At 46.1% G+C, this 22,795-nt stretch overlaps 1 protein-coding gene across 1 annotated transcript; it reads right to left on the bottom strand.

Annotated features, from left to right (window-relative positions):
* Positions 1 to 45: 45 nt before the first annotated feature.
* slc38a10 (solute carrier family 38 member 10) lies at positions 46 to 13,961 on the bottom strand. Its single transcript, XM_068754329.1, has 17 exons — positions 13,872 to 13,961; positions 13,533 to 13,650; positions 13,266 to 13,311; positions 13,039 to 13,132; positions 12,786 to 12,929; positions 11,043 to 11,167; positions 8,141 to 8,243; positions 7,857 to 8,039; positions 5,912 to 6,023; positions 4,859 to 4,965; positions 4,608 to 4,758; positions 3,097 to 3,261; positions 2,601 to 3,020; positions 2,455 to 2,523; positions 1,829 to 1,849; positions 1,381 to 1,521; positions 46 to 1,307 (listed from the first exon to the last, which is right to left on the bottom strand). The coding sequence occupies exons 1-17, from the start codon at positions 13,959 to 13,961 to the stop codon at positions 169 to 171; spliced, it is 3,228 nt and encodes a 1,075-aa protein (XP_068610430.1). The 3' UTR covers positions 46 to 168.
* Positions 13,962 to 22,795: the final 8,834 nt, after the last annotated feature.

The following is a 22,795-nucleotide window of genomic DNA, read 5'->3' on the forward strand; positions in this document are numbered from 1 at the left end:
CCCCAAAGACAAAAAATAATTAATATTTACATATCCTACCCCTGAATATTCGGGCTTTGGGTAACTTCTAGAGTCGTGTTTGCTTTGGTGCGGTCCATGAAGCTTCCTGCAGGGCTACAATGTGCTGCTGTCCAACGATTGGTCGAGAATCCGTGCGACCGAAGTGCATCATGGGGCATCCTCAACCTCCGAGACCAACTTAATCTGCCGTGAGTGCACCACCGCCCCGGCCATCAGCCGCTCCTCCAGGGCCGCGTGCAGGTCCGAGCCCCCCAGCTCCAGCAGAGGCTCCAGCCCCGGTACACCCATGGCCTCCTCCCCGTGTCCCAGCTCCCTGCGCCTCCGCCTCAGATCCACCGCTCCCCGGTCTTCGCTCTTCTCCTGGGAGCCCTCTGGGTGAGCCTTCACTTTGACAGCCTCGTCTTGCGCACCTTCTCCGGGGTCTGCCCGGGCAGCAACATTCTCTTTGAGGTCTCGCCCGCCGTTCTTCAAAGCCTCTCCGGCTTCCACCTCTGCCCGCTGTGCAGCGTTTCTCTCTTCTGCAGCGCCGTCCTCGTTCCTCACCCTCTCAAATTTCTTGCCTGCATTCTGGATATCCAGAAGAAGTCTCTCTTCTGCAGCGTTCTCCTGTGCATGCTGATCCACTACTGCTCTCTCTTTGTCCAGCTTCTCCCTTTTCTCCCTCTCCAGTTCCACCATTGCCTGGACTTCTTTCTCTATCCTCTCCTTCTCAGCTTGCTCCTTCCCCATCTCCTTTTTCTCCCTCTCTAGTCGGTCTTTCTCTGACCGTGCTCCCACTTCTCTCTCCATCTTTTCTTTCTCCGCTCGTTCTAATTCCTCCTTTATCTGGTCTATTTCCAGTCTTGCCTGAACCTCTTTCTCCAACTGTTCTTTTTGAACGCTTTCCATTTTCGCTTTTTCCTCATCAAGCTTTCTTTCTTTATCTGCTAGTTCGGCTGCCCGATCATTACGAGGTCCAGGCTGGTGGTCCTCAGGGCTTTTCTTTTCCAGCGGCACTCCCCTTGCCCCCAGCTCACTCTTCTTTTCCGACTCTTCTTTTGCTGCAACGCGACCGTCCTTGTGAGGCACTGGAACCGCTACTTCAGGTGCTCTAACCTCAGCATCGTTCTTCCTTTCCGCCTGAACTTGATTCTGCTCAGCCACTCCACCCTGCGGCGCCGCCCCGACCTCGTTGGCCTGGTTCACATCAGACTCCAAGCCGGTTTCCTTCGGCTTTGCCGCTACACCTTCCATCACCTCCAGATGTTCCTGGAGGCCCTTATCTGCCTCACCTTCAGCAGCAGCACCTAGAAATGACAAATGTCACATTTATTCCTTCAACTGGCCAACGAGTGTAAAACTAAAAATGTGCACACACACCAGCAGGTTGTTTCTGGTGGATTTCCTTGTGTTGCTCTTCGATGACAGCCAGTAGCTTCTCCTGCTGGTCGAGGAGTCTCTTCTGTTGCTCTTGCTGCTCCTTGATCACCTGCAGCAGCACGGCGTGGTCGAGCTGGCCTTCTACGCAGCAGAGACATCCAATTAGAATGTCTTCCAACATGCCCACAGAACAATTTCTAGGCTCCTCTGTGAGGCTATGAGTCCACTACGGACTTAGTACTGCATCACTGATCCAGGTAGTCCTAACATAAACCGGGATGGTCAGTAATGGGTAGCGAGACATGCAGTATGCAATCTATGTTAGGGGGGCAAGTTGAGTGGGTGGGTGCGTTGCATAGCAGCACATCAGGTCTTTAGCTACGCCTACCACTGAGTGAACGACAGTGACAGACTGAAGTAAAGAGAAAAGGCAAGAAGGAATTCATACCTGCAACCAGCTTTTTTATCACTGTGATAGGAGTCCGGGAGAAGAACGAGAAAAAAAAGGGGTAAAAACGGAGAAGGAGTGAGAGAGCAAAAGCAAACAGAATAAGAGAAAAATAAAAATGGCTGCGTAGTCCATTAAGATAAGTAGGAGAATAAACCATTAAAAATAAGCACGGTAAGAAAGAACAGATCAGTGGTTCAATTTCAAGAGGTGAAAACACAACATCGTGACGATGGCGAGGAGAGGCGGGGCTTAAACAGCATGGCGTTTTACACATTCCATTTTATTTCCTGCATTTTCGAGAATTCAATATTTTTCAAGTGAAACTATGCCCCTGGGTCTCGCAAGTCTTTGCACGTCATAGGCTTATATGCCATGAACACGCGAGTCTGACCGCATTGCATTCTGGGCATTGGAGGCTGCTGGTATCCCCACCTCCTCTGCACGAAGGGCTTATTGTGTAACAGTTGATCTGGACAAACTCTGAACCAACTTAGCTGGCAAATATGTTTATGACATCACATCCAATAAATTGTAGAAATTCAAAAGTGGAAAAAAAGCAGTGCCAGAAGGACACATTTGTAGAAGGAAATGACTCCAGCCCTAAAGACTTCTGCTCCACTTACCGTCCAACTTCTCATCTGCTGTATCTTTGCTGTCTGCAGCCGGATGCTGCTCTCCATCAGGAAGTGGAACTGAATGCGAGTAAATACCACAAAGTCAGCGTATTTCCACCGAACTGCTCCACCCAAGAGCAGCAACAAATACTCACGTTTCCCCACGGCCTCTGGAGCGCCATCCCCTTGTGCCAACGCAGCTGCATTCCCTCTGACGGGATCGAGCTTCTCGACTTTCTTCAGCGGAGGAACGTCCTGCTTTTTGTCCGCTTCAGCATTCGCCTTCTCCAGCAGCTCATTGGACAGGGCTTCTCCCCCACCCAAATCCACTTCCTCCACCCCCACGACAGCCGCTACAGGCTTCAGCTCGTCCTCAACATCGCCATCTTGTTTTTTCTCAATCTCCACAGCGTGAGCTTGCTCTTCTTCTCTTTCTGGCTCCGCCTCTGCTCCTGCTGCAGGAGGCTTATTGTCCTCCTGCAGCTCCGCACCATTCTTTCTTTGGTCAACCTTCACCTCGTCGTGAGGGATGGGCGGTTCGTGGCGATGGGCCTCCCCCTCTGGTACAGCGACACCTAGGTAAGTAGTAGTTGACGGTTCCGTAAAGAACCGCTTAAGGCGCCAGCACCACTTCAGGTTCAGCTCGCTTACCTGCACCAGGGCGGTCCAACTGCGCCTCCTGCTCCTTCTTCTCCTCGGGTAGTTCCACTGGCCCTTTGATCTGGGGGGGTTCAGCCTTCTCTGCAGGTTCTACCATCTCCATATCTGGAGGGTGGGGCTTTTCCATCTCCGCTAGCTTCTTGTCTGCAGGATTGTCTACATCCAGATCACAGATCATTAGATCACAGATCCGGGGAAGAATGAGGGAGCCACAAACGTCTTTGAGAAATAAATTCACAACCATAAAAACAACATTTTTACACAAATGCATTTTTCACACGTGTTTAGTATTGCTGCTGCTGAATGCTTTATTCACCTTTACCGTGAATAAAAATAGTATATAGACTCGCACAAAAACATCCGAGACGAATTACTGACAAATTCAGAAATCATAAATTAGACACGTCCTGAATTCCTAGTTTCTTTAGTCCAAGAAAAAGTTGAATGACTGCATCGTGATTTAATAACACCCCCGATACTTTCTTTATTTTTTATGCGCTGCAAATGATTACACACAAATAAACAGCACAGCGCCACACATTAATGTGCGCCGATGCAGACTTAAAGACACTAGATGGCAGCAAACACTGCAACCGGTACAACAGACTAGATGAGTGCAGGTTGAATAAATGACCGAGAAGTGGATGCATTAAAGCTGAAAGTGACCAGAAGGAAACCGATTCAGAGGCCAGACTGCATTATTATTATGATTATAATAATATAGCGTTTCACCTGCGATGATTGAAGAATTACTTCTCAAAAGTTCAGCTCAGGAAAATAGAAATAGCATTAAACTAATTTAGACACAGGAAGCCGCAACGATCGGGAAGCCTTCCCCTTGAAACCGACACCGACTGAACGGGCTGCGCTCGGTCTCATCTCTCCTCCCTGAACCCACACTGCCAGTTTTGTGTCACGCATCTAGAGCAAGCAGGCATTTTATAGCTACCACAGGAGATATGGGGGAGATGGGAGGGGGGCATAGACAATGTATTTTTGGGGGGGCTGGAGAAAGGAACAGAGATAGAGGGGTGGAGAAATGACTCGAGTTTGAAGGGCATCACTTTCGCTCCATCAATGTCAAGCGTTCAGCGCCGCTCTCTGATCTTATCGAGCGGTTATCTCCTCGCCCCGTCCGTGTGTCTGACTCGCCGTCTGTCTTTATCTTTTCTTCTCATAGAAATGGAAGAAACCGGATTTTCCTGTGGCCTTCCGTTTTAATCTCACTGTGCCTTCGACATAGTCCCGTGTTCTCGTTACGTTGCGGTTTTATAGCGCTGTCTGACAATAAAAAAAAATAAAAAAAGAAATAAACACGTCTCCCGTGCAGCCAGTATAATAATTACATGCAGCACCGCTGTCCACCCTCTGACGGTGCAGACGAGCCTGGCTCCGGCCCGTCGAGGCAAATGCTTCCATGGATCATTAGTCAACCACTTTAATCTACATTCCATCAAGGAGGTAAGTGATTGCCAGCCATTAGTGCGCGTCGTGATCTTTACCGTGCAGTTCAGGGAGATCTGGCAGCGGCAGATCGTCCTTTTCACGCGGCTGAGGAGGAGCTTGGACCTTGGTGCCTGGGCTTCTGGCTGAAATAGAGAGGGTGGTAAAGGTGCTGATCAGCAGGATGCCCAAACCTACGCAGAGCACCAGCTGCGGGGCGGAGCCAAAAAGACAGGAAGAACAGCAGGTTAGAAAGCGACTAAACGCAGTTTCACGGAGCAGGAGACGAGGGCCATTGTGACTCGGTCACCTGAGCGATGATGCCGTTCTTGTGGATCTTTTTGTAGATCAGAGCGGGGCATATGAAGCAGATAAGGCTGCCCATGGTGGCGCCAGTCAGACCCAGAATCGTTTCCACTGAAGGCAGAAAGAGAACAAGATTATCTTCTGCAAAGTGGGAGTAGCAAAAGAGATCTAAAGAAACCAACCAATAGCTGACGATCGACCGAATGCTACATTCGGGGTTTTGTTTTTGCCACGCTGCACGTTAAAAGTGAAATGAACAGATCTGGAAGCTGCTAGGTGTTGATAAAAGACAAAGATGAGTTCACTAGATAAAAAAAGATGCCAACTCTGCCAGAGGTGCTGGCGAGGGGACGAGGTCTGCCGTTCCAGGAAGCCGTGGCACTTCTACCGTCTCTGAGGATCGGGTCTGCTGGGCACGGGGCCTGGAAACTCATCGCTCATAAAGACGACGGACACCATATTGTCTCCCTCAGATTTAGCGTCCAGTTCCCCCCCCGAGGTCCTTACCCCCCGTTCTCCTCAATCTATTAGTCTGATTAGACACACGATCTCTCTCTCTCTCTCTCTCTCTCTCTGTGTGCGTCCGTTTGTTCAGATCACCTAATTAAAAATTCATCAAACGCACACATTATTAAAGTCCTGTTAATCTTTAGATCCATTTTTGAGCAGTTTGAGAGGTGGACCAACAGACTTTAAAAAACCCTAGGAGAGCCAGCAATGGAGTGAATGCACGGATTTGTAGTTGTGTGTGTGTGTGAGAGAGAGAGAGAGAGAGCGAGAGAGAGGGGGAGGGAGAGAACGCCTGTGAAAATAATAGCCCCGTCTTCCCTTCTGCTGTCTAAGAGGAGATAAAAGTTCGGGTCCTGATTTAAGGACTGTGTTATAGTGTGACTGTCACTGACTCATAAAGTCACATTCACACACATCATAAAGCTCCACAGTTACTCCACCCACATGAAGAACACATGCACCTTCAAAACCTCCAGTCAGCAAGCTGTACGCCTGTACGTGCACGCACACACACACACACACACACACACACGCACTAGTAACGTACCGTTGGGTATGAGAATGCCTCCCAGCATCGTGCCAAACACAATGCAGAGGGTGATCGCCTTGAAGCGCAGAGGCGGCATGTACCCCCCCGCAGCAATCGTCCCATCCTTCTGCTGTCAGAAAGACATTGAGATGAGAGAAATGTTATATTAATATGGATCCCAGAGTTTTTAATTGGATTGTGACTAATTTGTTATAGCTAGCGTTGTGGATCCAACGACCTTTAGGTGCTGAGGATTACCTACAACGCATTTGATCGATTCGACATTATAATATGGCATTCTAAGACTTTTTACGCGTTAGATGTGTTCATGTTCCTGCAGTGTCTGGATTAGATGTAGATTTATCGGATTTATTCTGAGTTAACCTGAACTCGGCTCTGATAGCGGCAGACCGGCCTTGAGAGGCAACGATAGCTCAACAAATAAAAGCTGCTCCCACACAGACTTTGTTTGTTGGTTATCACTTTAACGTTCTGTTACGACCTTATGGTAGACTGAAAAACATGTTTTACTTAATTCCACCCGGTTCAGCCATCTCTGCCACTCGTTGAGATACGTTATACCAAAAAGGTGCTCTAGATGTCCCTGCGTTTTTGAAATAGCATGTAAAGGATGTTAGCATCCTCACAGGAAATGACGTGAGGCCTCTGTTTGTTGTGACATATTCTCATGCCTGAAGATTTACTGAACAGAACTGTGTAACTTGAGAGATAAAACAAAATACTAAGAATTCTTGCAAACCATGCTCGACCAAACGGTTCAATTGTCCTTTAGTAGATAAAGTGGGCACATTTAAAAAAAAAAAAAAAATGTGTGCAATAAAAAACACCATCACTGTTGCTTTAAAGCAATTTCATGGCATCTAAAACAGTGGGGCAATTCACCATCTTTGTTTTGTAAATAATAGATGGATGCTAAACACTTTATGGCGCTAGGCTATCCTCAAAACTCTGATGCTGATCAAAGTAATGATGATGATGATGATGATGATGACGACTGTATAAAAGAGGACCCTGATTATCAGCCCACACAAGCAGAAGAGACTGGGGGGGGGGGGCTTTCCTTTTGACTCTATGGATTAGGAGGAAGTTGCTTCAAGAAGTACCTACCAAAACCAAACAACCATAAGAAGAGGAGAAGAGGGGGAAGATGTCCTCAAAACTCTTTCCTCTGAAGAGATAGTTCACCCCCCTAGCTCACCCCCCAAGCCAAACCAAGGGCAGAAGAATCTGGACGCACGATGACTTACAGGTTCCTGAGGCAAGCTTCGAGTCCCCTGATGCTGTAAAGACACCATTTCAGTACTTCAAAACATTCTTCACTGATGATTGAACATATTGCTCACTATACCAATCTGTACTCTGCACCAGAAGTTGGGGGGGGGGGGGGGGGTCCAATCAAGACTAACCCTGAAGAGATTGAAGATTTTTTTGCCATACTCCTTTTCATGGAGATTCAAGATTCAAGAGGCAGAAATGTATGATTTTCCTGCTTCGTAGCATCCCACCAGAAATGAAGCAGATCTAATGGCCAGAAGCATTTGTGCAGTTTCACCAAAAGAAAGCTGATCGGCTCTGACTTATTGAGTTTTTGTTAAAAAAAAAAAAGTTGTATTTGTGAATGTATTTTGATACATTACAAATAATAATAATAAATTGTATTTATATGGTGCTTTTCGAGACACTCAAAGTTGCTTTACAGAAAGTACATGAGTTAAAAACAGCAAAGCAATCCAGACAATAAAATATGAACATGAAAATAAATTCGATAAAATGTAAAAAGTGAAATTAGACATTAAAAGCAACGTTGAACAGATGGGTTTTGAGTCGGATGCTCAGGTCCAGATTTACATCGTGCAGTTTCTAAGGAAGATGAATATTGTTCCAGGTTCAGCAACTGCGAGCTGAAGGCAGACGCGGTCCGTTTAGAGGCGGTCGAGCTGACCTGCTGCTCAAAAAGCATGGTGTTGATGGCCTGGCGGCAGGGCAGAATCATCATGGGGAATCCGACGGCGACGGACATCATGAAGCCCACGCGGATCATCTCCGTCACCAGGTTGGACGGGAAGTTCATCAGCACGTTGCCTTCAATGTTGTCTGTGAAGCTGACATAGCCAAAGAACCCCACCTGTAGAGAGGCGTGTGCGTGTGTGTGTGTGGGGGGGGGGGGGTAGGGGGGGCGTGAAAACACCACAACACTAGCGATGGTCAGAGCGCGTCTCTACTCACGGTGATGTAGAACATGGTGACCACTTTGAGGGCCGAGGTGAAGATGGTGTTGACGCGTTTGACGGACGGCTCGTCCAGGATGTCGTAGGTCGGCAGCACCTGCCTGAGAGAGACAAGCAGCCCGGCAATACAATCTGCAACCTCGCACGCTGCGCGCACACACACACACACACACACACGCGCGTGTGCGGCTGCATTCATTCACTGTCGGATCAGACACACAACTTGTCCTGCTCCAGTTGACACGGTTCACGGATTCTCGGCGGAGACGTTTTCTCGATGCAAACCGCGCTGCAGATTTATTTCAGGAGCGGCCGCACGGAGGCCCGTTTGCGCTGCGCACTAATCGAATGATGCATCTTCCTCCTCGCGTCCTTGTCAGGCTCCACCTCAGACGACTGATTTATCTCTGCTTGTTTAGCTCATTAACGTTTAAACACTGTAAGACAATCATCAGCAACACATCAAATTAAGATTTATGCCGCCGCCGAAGCTGCGGTCAGGTCCGTCCCTCCGGATTCGTGCCAATTCGCTAATGTGGATTTTCACGTCACCTCCGTTGTTTGTTAATGAATGCGGTTTCACTGCCGACTTCAGCGAAACGCGTCCCGGGATGATCGCCTTAGGAAGCAAGCAAGCCAGAGAAAGCGAGCGAGAGCTTCTAATGAACACCAGTCTCCAAAACAACCGTTTGTTTAGGATTCATGAATGCGGAAGGCAAAATAACTGATTCAGATATTGATCAAGTGGGTTCATGCTTTGATCCATCCATCGATTATTGCATCCAAAAACTGGCCAGGCGTGATTTAGATTCCTCCAACACTTTTATACGCGCGTCGTGCGTAAGTGCATTCATCACGAGCGTGAACGCAGGTTTTTCCAGCCTGTGGATATTGATCATTTCTTGATTCATTTTTGTAAATATTCTAATAGATATCTATTTTTAAACAGAAGTAAATTAGAAGCGATGTGACGGCAGTGAAGTGTTTTACAAGGGTTCAGAATCTATGCTGGATGTGTGAGAGAGAGAGAGAGAGAGAGAGAGAGAGAGAGAGAGAGAGAGAGAGAGAGCGAGAGCGAGAGAGGGAGGGTGACTGTAGTCGAGGTTGAACCTGCCCTGTGCTAGAACAGGCTGAGGCGGAGTGTGGAGGAGACCTTCGGCACATTACCCATTGAATTTACAGGTTCTATGTAGAACCGGTTTTAGAGCATTGTAAACTTCCCTGACAGACTCTTTGTGCTCGCCTCCTCTCTTTCTCTCCCTCCCGTATACCTACGCGAATGAATAACTGGAGGGGGGAGCGACAGAGAGAAAGAAACCATAAGCTTCATCTCGCTCCTCGTCTCGCTTTCACACACACTGGTTTTAGGAGCGAGCTTTTTTTTTTTCTTGATGCTTGTTTAATCTGCAAACCAGTAAATCTCATAGCCAAGGTTAAATAAAACGTATATTGTAAGTGGGGATCAAAAGCATCTAATGGTCACTCAATAGCCCCCCCCGACTCAGAGGCTAATGCGTTTCTGCTTTAGCGTTGCCCTTAAATGGAGGAAATATGACGAACGAGGTCTTCAGAGGGACCAGTGTGTGCGCGTGCGTGTGTGTGTGTGTGCGTGCGTGTGCGTGTGCGTGTGCTGTAGATATCATTAGCATGGCATCACTCTCCGTTTTCCCCGTGTCCCTAACTGGCCGTCCTGCAGCCAAAAACAACAGGGCCGGCGCCCCATCCCATCATGATGGTGATGTTAAGTAACGCTTTAACTGAAAGTAAACATACTTCATGAATGTAATAAAAATCCAACGTGCTGAGGGGCTGCTCAATCAGTCTGTGAAGGCATCAGTGTGTCCGGAACATGGCGGAGGTCCAGTGTGTCGATTGGCGGTTTGGCTAAAGCCGCCTGCCGCCTGAAGGAGGGCTCGCCACGCTCAGCCCGACCGCAGGCCAAGGAATCGCCCTGCCAAATATCACTCGGCACCGCTAGTAGGAGCACAAACACACACACACAAGCGTGCACTGTCTTCGTCTACGGACGTGTGTGCACGCCGATCGCTAATGAACGCGCCCGGTCGTCCCATAAAGTTCTGTTGGCTTTGTGCGATTACGTTAATTAAAAGTCTCGTTTCCAGGCCCCGCCACTTACCTCACCCCCCCCCACCCCCCACCCCCACACACACACACAAGCAAACCCTTACAGCACCCCCACCCGAACATCTGGCTCCTAATGACCTCACCACACCCTCCCAGCATTCATCACCAGCACTGTGCATATCAGAAGATAAGGCCGTCGCACACTGAAGCCCAGAGGAACAGCAGAGAGGTGGCGCCAGAGCGAGAGACGATATGCAGGAGGGTGAATTCTGCAGCGACCGTCGGGGAAAGTGAAAACTAAGCTCTACGTATGTATACGAGCAGTTTCAGACGGACTTTGTGACGATCTAATGGTGCTACTTTCCACCAAAATGTTTGAGTTTTATTCATGTCTAATGAGAGAAGCTGCAGGGCGGGCAAAAAAAAAAAAAAGCGCTTTTAGTCTCGGGTCATTTCCACGTTGGGACCTAAAGTGGAAACAAAAGACTGCGTGAAGCACATCAGCAGAAACGAGCAGCCTCCCTTTGCAGATAGAAATCCTCCTCGTTGTTACGTCTCTTTACTTTACAGACCGACTCCGAACCCTCAACTGTGGCTTCGAGGAACGCTGCGCAAGCACTCATCGTGATGTTTGCTCAATTTCACATGCAGCACATGAAAGATTTATTTTAAAGACAACCCACAGCACGATTTTAGGATTACCGTCATGTTCAGAGTGCAATTTGGAGTCTTCCTTTCACGTTAGTTTCAATACGTGGTCCAGTGCTAGCGGAGAGGATGAGGGGGGGGGGGGGGGGGGGGGGCAGAGTACTTACGACTGACAGGCGCAGGCCATGCTGCAGATGGGGAGACAGCGAAACACACCCTCCAAGCGCACGACATTGACCTGCCCTAGCCACCAGCCGCCGAGCAGCCCATGTTTGAATGAGGACAGCACCATCTGAAGGGGGGGGGGGGGAGGAGGTGGGAGGGAGCGGGGATATGGAACAAACCAAATTAAGAGTGGAGGGAGGGGGGGGGGGAGCACCCATGCTGGAGTCTCACGGACAGACAGTGAAACTGATAAAACCAGAGAAAATGAAGAAAAGAAAAAAAACAACCTCGAGACAAGGCAAGACACCCGATACTAAAACCTGTCATGAGTAAAAGCAAAATAAGAGGGTTGAACGAAAACGACCCCCTCCCCCCCAGCATTAGTTCTCCGGTTCCCAGACAAAGTCCCAAAGAACAGGAGAACTCTTCTTCGTTATTACCACTGCCACCAAACACAAACACAAACCCACACACACACACACACACACACGCACGAAAGGTGTGAATCTGCGATGGCTGAGAGCGGGGCAGGAGGTTCAGGCAAGTAGAAGAAGAAGAAGAAGAAGAAGAAGAAGAAGGCGAACGAGGAGCGTAAAGCTGCGGGAGAAGCGTTCGGCTTCCACGCCCCGACCCCGACCCCAGCACTTCTGAGGGTTCTACTTACGGGTGACAGCAGAAGGTTGTGGCGATAATGGGCAGACACTGAATGATGCCCTTCAAGCGCCACAGGTGAGCCCGGCCTACCCAGGAGCCTGAGATTATGCCGTAGCGCAGAGACGACAACACTATCTACAGCGTCGGCAACAGAGAGAGCCGTGGGACAGAGAGGAGGAGAGGAGGAGAGGAATGAGGCAGGGCAGGAGCACACAAGGGAAAGAAAAAGGTACAACGGGATGAAAAAGGGAGGGAAGATACATCACTGTTAGAGGGGTTTAGGGGTCTGGACCGGGCCGGGCCTGGATCTGAAGCCAGACACACACACACACACACACACACAGACACACACACACACACAAGGCAGAAAACTGAGCTGGACTTCAGTGCTGCTTATTGTTTAACCGAAACAGCAGAGAGAACGTGCGTGTCCCTGTGAGGAGTGTCAATACGCAGACCAACAGTTTAAATATGTTTTGTTAGAAGCAAAATAGTGCAAACATCCTCATGTTTGCCCTCGAACGCCTCAAGACATCGCTGAGGCGGAAAAGCCATTGTCAGACATCTTTAAATGTTCCCTGACATTTAACTGAGTAAAGAAATTTCATTTTACTTGATGGTAAAAAAAAAAAAAGAATTAGCAGGCAGCCATTGTTTAAAATTCACAGACTAGTTCTTTTCTTAATCTCAGATTAAAATGCAGCCAGAGAGAGGCGACTTGTGGAACTCCACGATGAGTCGTCTTCTCCTAAAGGAATCCTCTCTAATAGCGTGTTTTCTGCCTCGTGCGATTTTAGCGGAGATTTACTCTTTGACAATAAAAAGCAACACAATAATAATAATAATAATAATAAAGAAGACATTTCGTGCGAGGAGTAAATGAGAAATAATTAAGACAGATTAAAACAAAACAGCATTTACACAATATTGTGAAAACCAAATATCTTTCCTCATTTTGAAATACAGATTAAAAAGAAAGGAATATTTAGCAGTGTTGAAAATATATTGTCGTTCACCCTGGTACAAAAAAAACCAGTTTTACGACTTCCTGCTCTGCTGGAGTTTATTCAGACGCGCTGGGCTGGGCTCACCGTGAACATGAAGAGGGTGTAGAACATGAGCGCCATCGCAGAAAAGGACTGGATGGAGGACATCATGTTCCTCTGCAGACTCAGAGGCAGGACGATGAACACGGACACGGAGATCAGCAGCAGCACGCGGAAGCCGAAGGTCACCTTCAGAGCGAGACGGAACTCTTTGGCGACTCGGGGCGTAACGCGGTGGACATAAAAGGGGGGGTGCAGAAGACACGAGCGGATCAATCGGGAATTGATCAACACGAACCTCTAAACCCAACAGCTGAGCGAAGATATTAGAGCCCAGATCAGCGATCACAACGTAGAAGGCGATGCAGGTCCCCAGCATCAAGCCGATCATGCTGCAGGGAGAGAGAGACATTTACTGTCAGGGTCCATGTTTGAGGAAATAAATCCATTTCACTCTTTATTCGTAGAAACGATGAGATAATAAAACACAAACAGCATAATGTGTGGTGAGAAAGTAACGCTTGCCTCGTCTCCACCAGCGTTTTTCCCGTTTTCCCGTAAGCATGGAACGCTGCAGAGGCGGGAACAACAAGCAGATTAACAGACGGCAGCGTTCTATAGTCCCGTGTGTGTAACCGGAATAGTAGCGAAACCTAAACTCAGGTTCTCCTGCATTCACTTCCACTACAAAAAAAAAAAAGAGTAACGCCGTGGAACGAAATCATCGCAGGCACAAAGAGGCAAATCTTTCCTTTCATAATTATTAAAAGGCGGTTCATTATCTAGACCCACCTAATCCCGCGTAGGTCCTTCTTTTGGTGCTGCTCGCCGTGAGCACCAGGAACATGCAAGACTTGTGGGTCATCCAGGCACAGAAGAACAACAGCAACGTTCCCAGAACTATCCCACACTGGAAGAGGGCAGGAGGACACATTTTGTGTTTGATTTTTGATAAAAGGCACAAAGACGACAGGCACAAAGAGGCAGCTTCTTTGATCATACGAGGATGGTGCAGACCTCCGCCAAGCAGCTCATCCCCCTCCTAATCAGGTTCACACCATCCACAGACTGATGTGGATCATCATCAAAAGGGGAATAAATTGTTCTTAATCGGATCGTCCCGCAGCTCACCTGCTTGAAGCAGAAGGGCATGGTGAGCACGCTGACTCCCACGATGCTGTTGACCACGTTCATGATAAGACCCCAGTTCGAGGCCGCCATGTTGAAGCTCTTGATGACAGCCCCCCCCCCCCCCCCCCCCCCCTTCCTCTGTAAGAAGATGTCAAACAACACCGGGACAGCGGATCATCGACGTCCAAAGAGGGGACGTGTTGTTCCCGATTCCCTCCGTCGATCAGTGACGTGGCGCTGCGTGGAAACGCAAAGCACGCTGAGATTGAGGCTTCACGCTCGGGGCTGTCGTCTTCCAGCAAACTCACCAATTACAAAAATAATTACTAAATGCTTGAATGCAAAGATTAGTCTAACAAAACGGTCTCTTAGTAGTTTAAGTCGCTCACCTTCCTCTCTGCGACTTCAGCGATCGACGCCTCCGCTGCCCAATTTACGTTATCATCGGTAACTCTGTCGTTTAAACGCGCATTAGTCTGTATAAAGCAAGTCGTTGCGTGCTTTTAAAAACCGCAGATTAACGGCGTATTGTTTTAATGATACAGTGGAAGCCTTTTCGCGACGCGCCTCCAGGAAGTAGATTGTTGTAGTAGAAGAAGAGAGAGAGAAGACAACACAGACTGTTGGCTTTATGTCTGAGGAAATGTTTATGCGCCCCCTGGTGGTCACGCCGCGGTAATGAATTCGGTGCTCTTTGACACGTGGAATGTGTGTGTGTGTGTGTGCGTGCGTACGTGTGGGTGCGTGTGTGTGTAAACAATGTCTATTCTAATCTAATCTAAGTAATTGTAAAACATGAGTGACTAAATGTTTTAAAGATTTAATGAGTCAGAATTAGAATACTTTAATGATCACATATATGATGATTAATATATTAAGATATGAGTCACTAATTTCAAATAAAGTATGTCGCAGATACAAATAAAGTACAAATAATACACATACAAATAAATACAACCATTTTTTATTCCCACAACATTAACTGGTCAGTATGTCTGTGTCTGTCCTTGTGTTCTTCTGGCTGCTTATAATAGGAGCGAGTAATCGGGAGTGAATCTGGCAAATTATACAGGCTTCATCAACCATAACAAAAACATGTAACTTCTGAAATTCTGAACTTTTGAGAAGTTTATTTTATATGATGTCCATGGAAATATAATGTCTTAGTGCAGGTCTGACCAATTGTATCTTTTTTTGATTACCAACCTTAACACAAGTACTTGTGCTTCCATTCATAATCTAAAGTGAATAGAGATTGTAGGTGATTATTGATCAATTTAGATTTTAGAAGATTTCATCTGAAGTGTAATTGAATTGTTTTACATTTTAAGATATTTTTGCTGCTGAATATTTTGATGGCTATTATTATTCAATGTTAATTGATTCACATTGAACCAAGTGTTATTAAACTTGTTAGCATATTAGTGTCAAAAAGACATAAAGCTGCCAGTTGATCAATATTTTTGCAGGCTTTTTTTTATTTAATTAAAAAAAATCAGTTTGTCTTAAATAAGATCTTAGTTATTTAAAGTTTATTTGAGTCATTTTGTGTTATCATTAATCCTGTTTCTGTGTGAGCAGCAGTGCACCAGCTGCAACATGTGCTCTACAGTGCATGAAAGCCTTTCTTTGACATTGTGAGTTATATAGAGGAGAAAATTCAGAAAACAAAATCCTTAAATGGATGCCAAATAATGGCGGTTGATAAAATTCAAATTTAAGATTTGACTGGGCTGCAGCAGATCAAAGCAAGGACCAATGCCCCCAGTCAAACTGGTTCAGCAACACCCTTTGTTTTATTTAAACGATTCTTTCTGAACCTCTACTGCATCACAGCAAAAAAAAGAAATACTATACATTTCACTCTACTATATCTATCCAACAGCTATACGGTTAAACATTGTTGTTCAGATGTTTAATTAAATGCATTTAATAAAATGCATTTAATAGTTAAAGGTTAAACCAGTGGCTCAAACGCTTCAACTTTTGACCTCTTCCAAAAACAGTGTCGGCTCAAGCGCCTTTGTCAAGTGTCAAATGTCTGAATTGGTGTCAGTCCCAGCAAAGAACGACCTTTCAGAGAGTTTCATTTAAATATTACTGCTACAGGCTCAAAATAGAATGACTATTTCATAAAAAAACAAAGATTAGAGGGGAAGAAAAAACAACTAATTTATTTAGCTACCAAATTAATAATCTAAAAACTGTTCAGATTTATCTTGTGAACATTTAAAGTAGATCTGAGGCTGGAATGTGGACAACATGACTTTAAGCAAAATGCTGCTGACATGTTGATGCATCATCTTACACCTTATGCTGTAATAATATAATAGTCAGTCACATTTCTTTGCAGCAATATTTTTTTACTTAATATTTTTTTGCATAATTTTGAATGGAGGGATTTTAGCTGCAAATATCTTCATTGTTTTCTTTTAAAACCGTAATAATAATAACAATATCAAAAACATGCACATATCCTGTTTTTCCAGATGCCTCAGATTCCCTCCAGGAAAGGGAAGCAGGCAGCAGAGGGATGTAAGGCCTTCAGGTGTGAGTGGGAGAAATAATGACTAAACCAGGGCAGGTCGGCGATGGATGACATCAGAGAGAATAGCCCAAGCACCTGAAATGTAGCTGGCAGGAGCCGGGTTTATTTCTGTCAGGCAAAGCTTCTGCCTGCTACCCCCTCTGATAGATGACTATTGTGTTGTTCGACCAGGAAAGAGAAGAAGGGGTGGGGAACCATAGAGGCAGGGGGGGGAGAGGGGGTTGGCCTGAGAGTTTCCCCCCCCGGCCATGTGAGCTTTTCCCCGGGGATGAAAGAAGCAGGGGTGTGATGAAGCTTCGGAAGGCGAATAGGGGAGTTCTGGATTTGAAAGACATTTCTAAATGTGTGTTTATGTACACAAAGTCCTGTCAGAAAATAGTTGTACATTCTTTGGAAATCCTCTCTGAAAATACACTTTTAGACACTTGAATATTATACATTTAATATAAATCACCTATTTAATGCTGGCTTTTCAGAAAATCACATAAATAAAGTTTATTGTCATTCTGTGGCCGTGGGTTTGAGAGCACATGTGGGCGATCAGAGAGGTTAAAACAGGAAAACTCTGGCTATTGTGCACCAGTGACCCCTCAAAATCAATGTGACAGACCGGTTGATTGGCTGGAGGGTCCTGTCTCTCTGCACCTAATCCCTCAAGGTAGACCCTCGACCAGGCCTTCTGCATTAATAAGTGTGTGAGTGTGTGTGTGTGTGTGTGTGTGTGTATCTGTGCTTGTATGTATGTCTTTCTACACCTAATCCCTCAAGATAGACCAAAGGCCATGGGATGGGGTATTAGTGCAGTTACAGGGGGGTCAGGCCTGTGTTTAAGAACGAGAGACAAAGTATAAGAGAGCTTGAGTGTGAGTACTACTCCACAGTAGTCCAATTAGACTGCAGAGTACTGATGTAATTCCATGGAACTCAGTCATGTGTGGAGGTAGTCGTGGGTTCGAGGGTGGGTAGAGGGGCCCAGATTTTAGGGCAGATTTTGGGATAACCCAGTGAGGGCGAAATTAGATGCAGGCATCTGGATTTGACCCCCGGCCCTCAGCGTGACCTCGGGTCACTCAGGAGTCACGGGGCACAAAGCAGAGTACTGACCCCGCACAGGTCAAGCATGCAGGCGACTGAAAGGACGCCATTGTGGGGCCTGGCATGCTCACTATTTCCCATGAGCACCAGGGGACGGCGTCTGCCCAGGAAACTGGACCGGAGAGCAGGCCAGACACGGTGTGTGTGTGTGTGTGTGTGCGTGTGCGTGTGCGTGTGTGGGTGTGTGTGTGTGGGTGTGCTTTCACGAGCCTTTGAGCATGTGCTACTTGTTTGCTTTATGGTTAAACTTTTTCACAATGTCAGATTAAAACCTTGAAACTCAAATTAAAACCTCACCTGAAGGATTAAGTTCTGCTTTGTTAAAGGGACAGTACAACCAACAAATAAATACATTCAAAAACAGATATTTATACATTTTTACATATAATACAATCTATGAAGAAAGTTTTAGTTTAAGTTGGCATGATTTTTTTCCGTGTTTAACCATTAAACCATGACCCTGTACCCTGATATTACTTGTCCTGCAGGAACGATTTGCTTTAAGAGGACATTTTTTTCTATCTGGTGACATCCTTATGACAGAATGGGATGCAAACATGAATGACGTCCTTCTTGTCCGAGATGTAGCATTAACTAGCTTAGTTATCTCAGTTAATTATCCTCAGCCGTGGCTTCTGGAGTGACTCTGCACTTAAATGAATCTGCAGCCAGTGTTTCGACCCCCCCCCCCCCTTCAAATGAAACCCTTCGCAGCTGAGGAGTTAACATGCTGCTGAAAGATTCCTAACTTGGATGAATTTGTTTGTGTATCAGGGAAAGAGACACGACTTATATTTCTAGGTACGCCTGTGGTCATTGCTTGTGTGCATCTGTTAGCGCCTCCTTAATGAGTGCATGCACACTGCCTGCAGTCGTGTGTGTGGCCCTCAGAGACGGAGAGAGAAGCCCTCTGCTCCAGTAATCACATTTAATTACGCACCAGCATTAGACGGCCTATGAATGGGGTTTTTAGGCAGGCCTCTTACATAGAAATTGGCTGCATCCAGCTGAACATTGCCCACCTTTGTCCTCCCCGGTCCTACTATATTCTATTAAGACCTTGTTATTTGACCATCAGCGCAGCACTATGGTCGAGCACACAACTGCTGGGCTAATGCTGCACATTAAAAACGGCAAAGGTAAAGTGAACAATGGCTGTTGTCTTGGCTGAACAGCTTGCGTATGCCCCATTAAGGAAGCAAATGGACCACACATTAGGCTCCATCCATGATTACACAGCACCTAGATTCACAGATAAAGACGCGTATTGTAAAGAAAACAATGCATGTCTGCTTATTTCAGGTTTATGCAAAAGCATGTGGGAAGAAATCCGTTTTGCCGATTGCACCGTCAAATCAGTTTGGAGGAAGGAGCTTCCAGGTCTGTGCATCGCTCAGCTCTATATGCTAGAATGTACAGCATGTGGGTCAGTGTTAATATTAACACTTAACAATAATAATTAATAATAATAATATTTTCCATTTATGCTCATATTATTAAGCTCAGTCGTCTGACGTAACTTAGTCCGGATGGAGGCGGCTGCATTTCTATGAAACTTTCATGTTACGTTATGATTTCTAACGCAGTACTGCAGTATTTTTGACTTATTCTACAGCTCCCTGCAGGAGTGTGTGTTTCTGTTGAAGTCTGTATTTCTCAATGTATCATCATGTTTATTGAGTTTAATTTCTCCTCCAGCAACAAACCAGATTCATTTCCTACATTAGAGCTGGTATTTAGAAAAAAAGACCAAACCTCACACGCACACGCACGCACACCTACACACACACCATGTCTGAGATAGCACCCAAAACTTGCGATAAATCCAGCATGTTTTCAAGAGGCCAGACTCATGAAGAGAAAAGGTGACGAAGCAGCACTGATGGGTCAATATGGCCTTGAATAAGCACAAGCAAAGCATAACTGCACATGCTACACACTCCTACACATGCACTGTCACATACGTGCACATGCATAATCAACCAACACACACAGGCCATATTGAGGCACATGCTATACACAGTATGTAGTGCCTTGTGTGTGTGTGTATTAATACACACACAGGAGCATTATGTAGTGAATGGTGTGTTTGACTGGAACAGAATGACTGCGGGGATTCATGCTGGCTTTCCTCTATTAAACTCTCCAATAAGGCCCACTGTGTGTGCGAACGCTGTCGTCTCTGCCCACCTCAGTGATCTACGGCCTGCGTGTGCGCGTGTGTGCGTGTGTGTGCGTGCTAAACTCTCTCCCTGATCCCAGTGATCTATAGCTCCAGGGGATTTTATACGGCGTATATGAACATTTGTGTGCATTTGTGTGCGTTTAAATCAATGTTTGCGAGCGAGCGTGTCCACGCGAACGTGCAGCTGCACGCTCCACAGCCCAGGTTCGCAGTGGGTTTGGGGTTTGGCACACAGAGGGAGGGAATTCCTTCCTATTTGAACCGAGACAGAGGAGGTTCTCACTGGTGACTCCAAAACTGCTGCAAACCATAGATGGGGAGCGATAATTTACAGCCCTAGTGGGCTGCAACTGAAGGGGACTCAGTTAAGTGGTGGAAACAGGCCGGCCCGTATATTTCCTAGTAATTGAAGGCGTTGATCAGAGTTCAGAGCCAGGAGAGATGGAGTTACTCCATGTTCTCCTCACGCTCCTCCTTTGCTCCTTTCTCCTGCCGTCTTTAGGTTCTTGGCCAGAAACATGCCTTTCATTTGAAACATGCATGACTCGCTGGTGCCAACAGTATTAGGGTTTAAGGAGTGGCACTTATCACTTGAACAGCCGGTCCTTTACCCAATGAATATTAGGATTAATATTTTATTTTCCTTTAATGATTCCCACGATTTATGATAGACGGAGCCAGAACGGACAACAGCCTCAGCAAACCCAGCAGAGTCTGGCATGATAGCAGTCTAATAGGCCAGGCTAAAAGGGCTTTTAAAATATGTGTGTGAAATACACTTAATGTGAGGGGAATTTTCCCAACCATGAAAGGATTACAGGGAAAAGACATGACAAGAAACAGACAGCGGTTTGACACTGAAGCAGCGAGGTGAAAGCGCCTGGAGGTCTGGGCCGGACGGTTTGCCACGTTTGTATGCAGCGCTTTTGAGCGTTTCGAAATCATGTAAAAAAAAAAAAAAAATTTATAATGAAATAAAGATTTTCTCACAGTATTTCGTCAGCCTCTTGGATCTTGCGAGCGTGGAGGCGCAGAATGCAGCCAGATGAGATGGAAGGAGTGAACATGGAGGTTTCTGAGCTGATTTAAACAACAGTACTAAAATATTATCTTGTTTTTTTTACATCTTTATTCGGACACATGACGAACATAATGTAAAATGACAGGTTGGTTCAGCTACATTAAAATTGTGTCTTGCCTTGAGTAGTATTTATTTATTATTTGCTGCTACTAAAATACATTAAAAAAAGTTGCATGAGGTGGACAATGAAACTTTGTAATTTAAATGGTTGTGCTTTGAAGATGTACAGAATGAAAAGGGGGTAAAGGTCAAAGGTCATATTCAAGCGACATCACAACATGATAGCTTCTCCCCTCATAAAACATAACATACAGATGATGTTTCCTCTGTCTCTGCCTCTTGTGTGTGTGTGTGTGTGTGCGCAACATATTATTAATAAACAGGAAATATGTCTTCATTTGCAGCAAATATGACGCAAGCACACATATTCACCTGTCAGCAAAATAATGGGCGGATTCTCAGAGTGAGCTCATTTCGGACACACACACACACCACAACAACACGCTGAAGATGACTTTTTAAGGATTTTAATTTCATTTGTTTTGGTCCTGATGCGTTGCGAGGCTCACTCACACTCATCCAGTCGTCTTCATGCTTCTCCACATTCTTCCCATTTCTTTTTTCGTGAAGGATATTCTATCCTCCTTCCCTCGCTCCCTTTTCACATGCCTTCCCCGCCTCTACTTGTTCTGCCTTCCTCTTTCTTTCTTCTGCGCTCATCAAAATTCAGCTGTGTAATTCCCTCTCCGAGGACACCATTGATCTCTCCCCTTCCTGCATGATTGAGGAACACTGGGCGGGCCGAGCACGACAGCGAGAGGAGAAGGACGAGAGGAGAGGGATGACAGAAGTGAACTGGAGGGAGAAACAGGAAGCAGAAGAAGAAAGCTGAAAAGGGGAGCGAAGAAGAGAGAAATGGAGGAAGGGGGGGGGGGGGGGGGGGGCAGACTCCCTCAATGGTGGCTGGAGAAGAAAAGACATGGGCTTTCCTCGTGATCGCATCTTCCGCCCCTCTGTTTGAAGCACACAGAGACAAGAGAGCAGCTATTTACTGGAGCCCGCACATAATGGCCACTTTTATTTACTTTCATCCCTTTAGCTTCTGCCAAGGACTCTCTGGTGCAGGCCAAAAACAGAAACCCGAGGTGTTTTACAAAGTGCCAGAGCCCCCTCCTCTTTCTCTTTATTTATTTGCAGATATCCAACTCCAAACCAGCCACACACACACACACAAAAAAAAGCCCAATGCAGAGGTGATGTGTATCTGCTTGTCAACATGTGGACACATTTATAGATGACCTGCATTCAGTGTGTGTGTGTGTGTGTGTGTCCCCAGGCCAAGACCCCCCCCTCCCTGCTCTGCCATCAGAAAGGTCACCAGTCCCGTCCAGGATCCGATGCAGCCGACCCTCTATCCTGAGGCGGGCCTTCTGACCAAACCAGCTCCCCGGGTTCACTGCTGACCTTTTGCAGAGCTTCATTGCTAGCAGACCTCAGAAGAATCGGACCTTTATTCTGCAGTTCCCGAATCTCCCTTAGAATTATAATATATGCCATGCACTACATGTTGAGCTCCGTCATTTATATTTCCTAAAATGTAAAAAAACAAAACAAAACAAAAAATGATTTAAAGAATCTTTTTTTTTTCTCCAGTTTCCTGGAACATATTTTTGAAAACAATTCTAACAGAACTACTAATCACCTTTAAATTACAATATTTCCACTATTTACATTAATAGCAGAGAATTTCACATAATTAATGTCATAAGTGCACGTCTTTGATTGTGCGTGTGTGTGTGTGTGTGTGTCAATGTCATTTGAGTCCAAAACTCTGACAGAAAGCATCAACTGCACAGCCTTCTTTTCTTTTTTGCAATAATGCATTTCTGAGGTAATCCAAAGGATTTCTCTGGATTTTATTGGCCAAAGAAGTAAGAACATTTTCATAACCCTTTAATCCTGCAGTTTATCAGGAGACCTCACTGCACACTGACATGATCTGGACTGCAGCCAGG

This window comes from Brachionichthys hirsutus, chromosome 21 (genome assembly GCF_040956055.1).
Source record: "Brachionichthys hirsutus isolate HB-005 chromosome 21, CSIRO-AGI_Bhir_v1, whole genome shotgun sequence".
Lineage (NCBI taxonomy): Eukaryota > Metazoa > Chordata > Actinopteri > Lophiiformes > Brachionichthyidae > Brachionichthys > Brachionichthys hirsutus.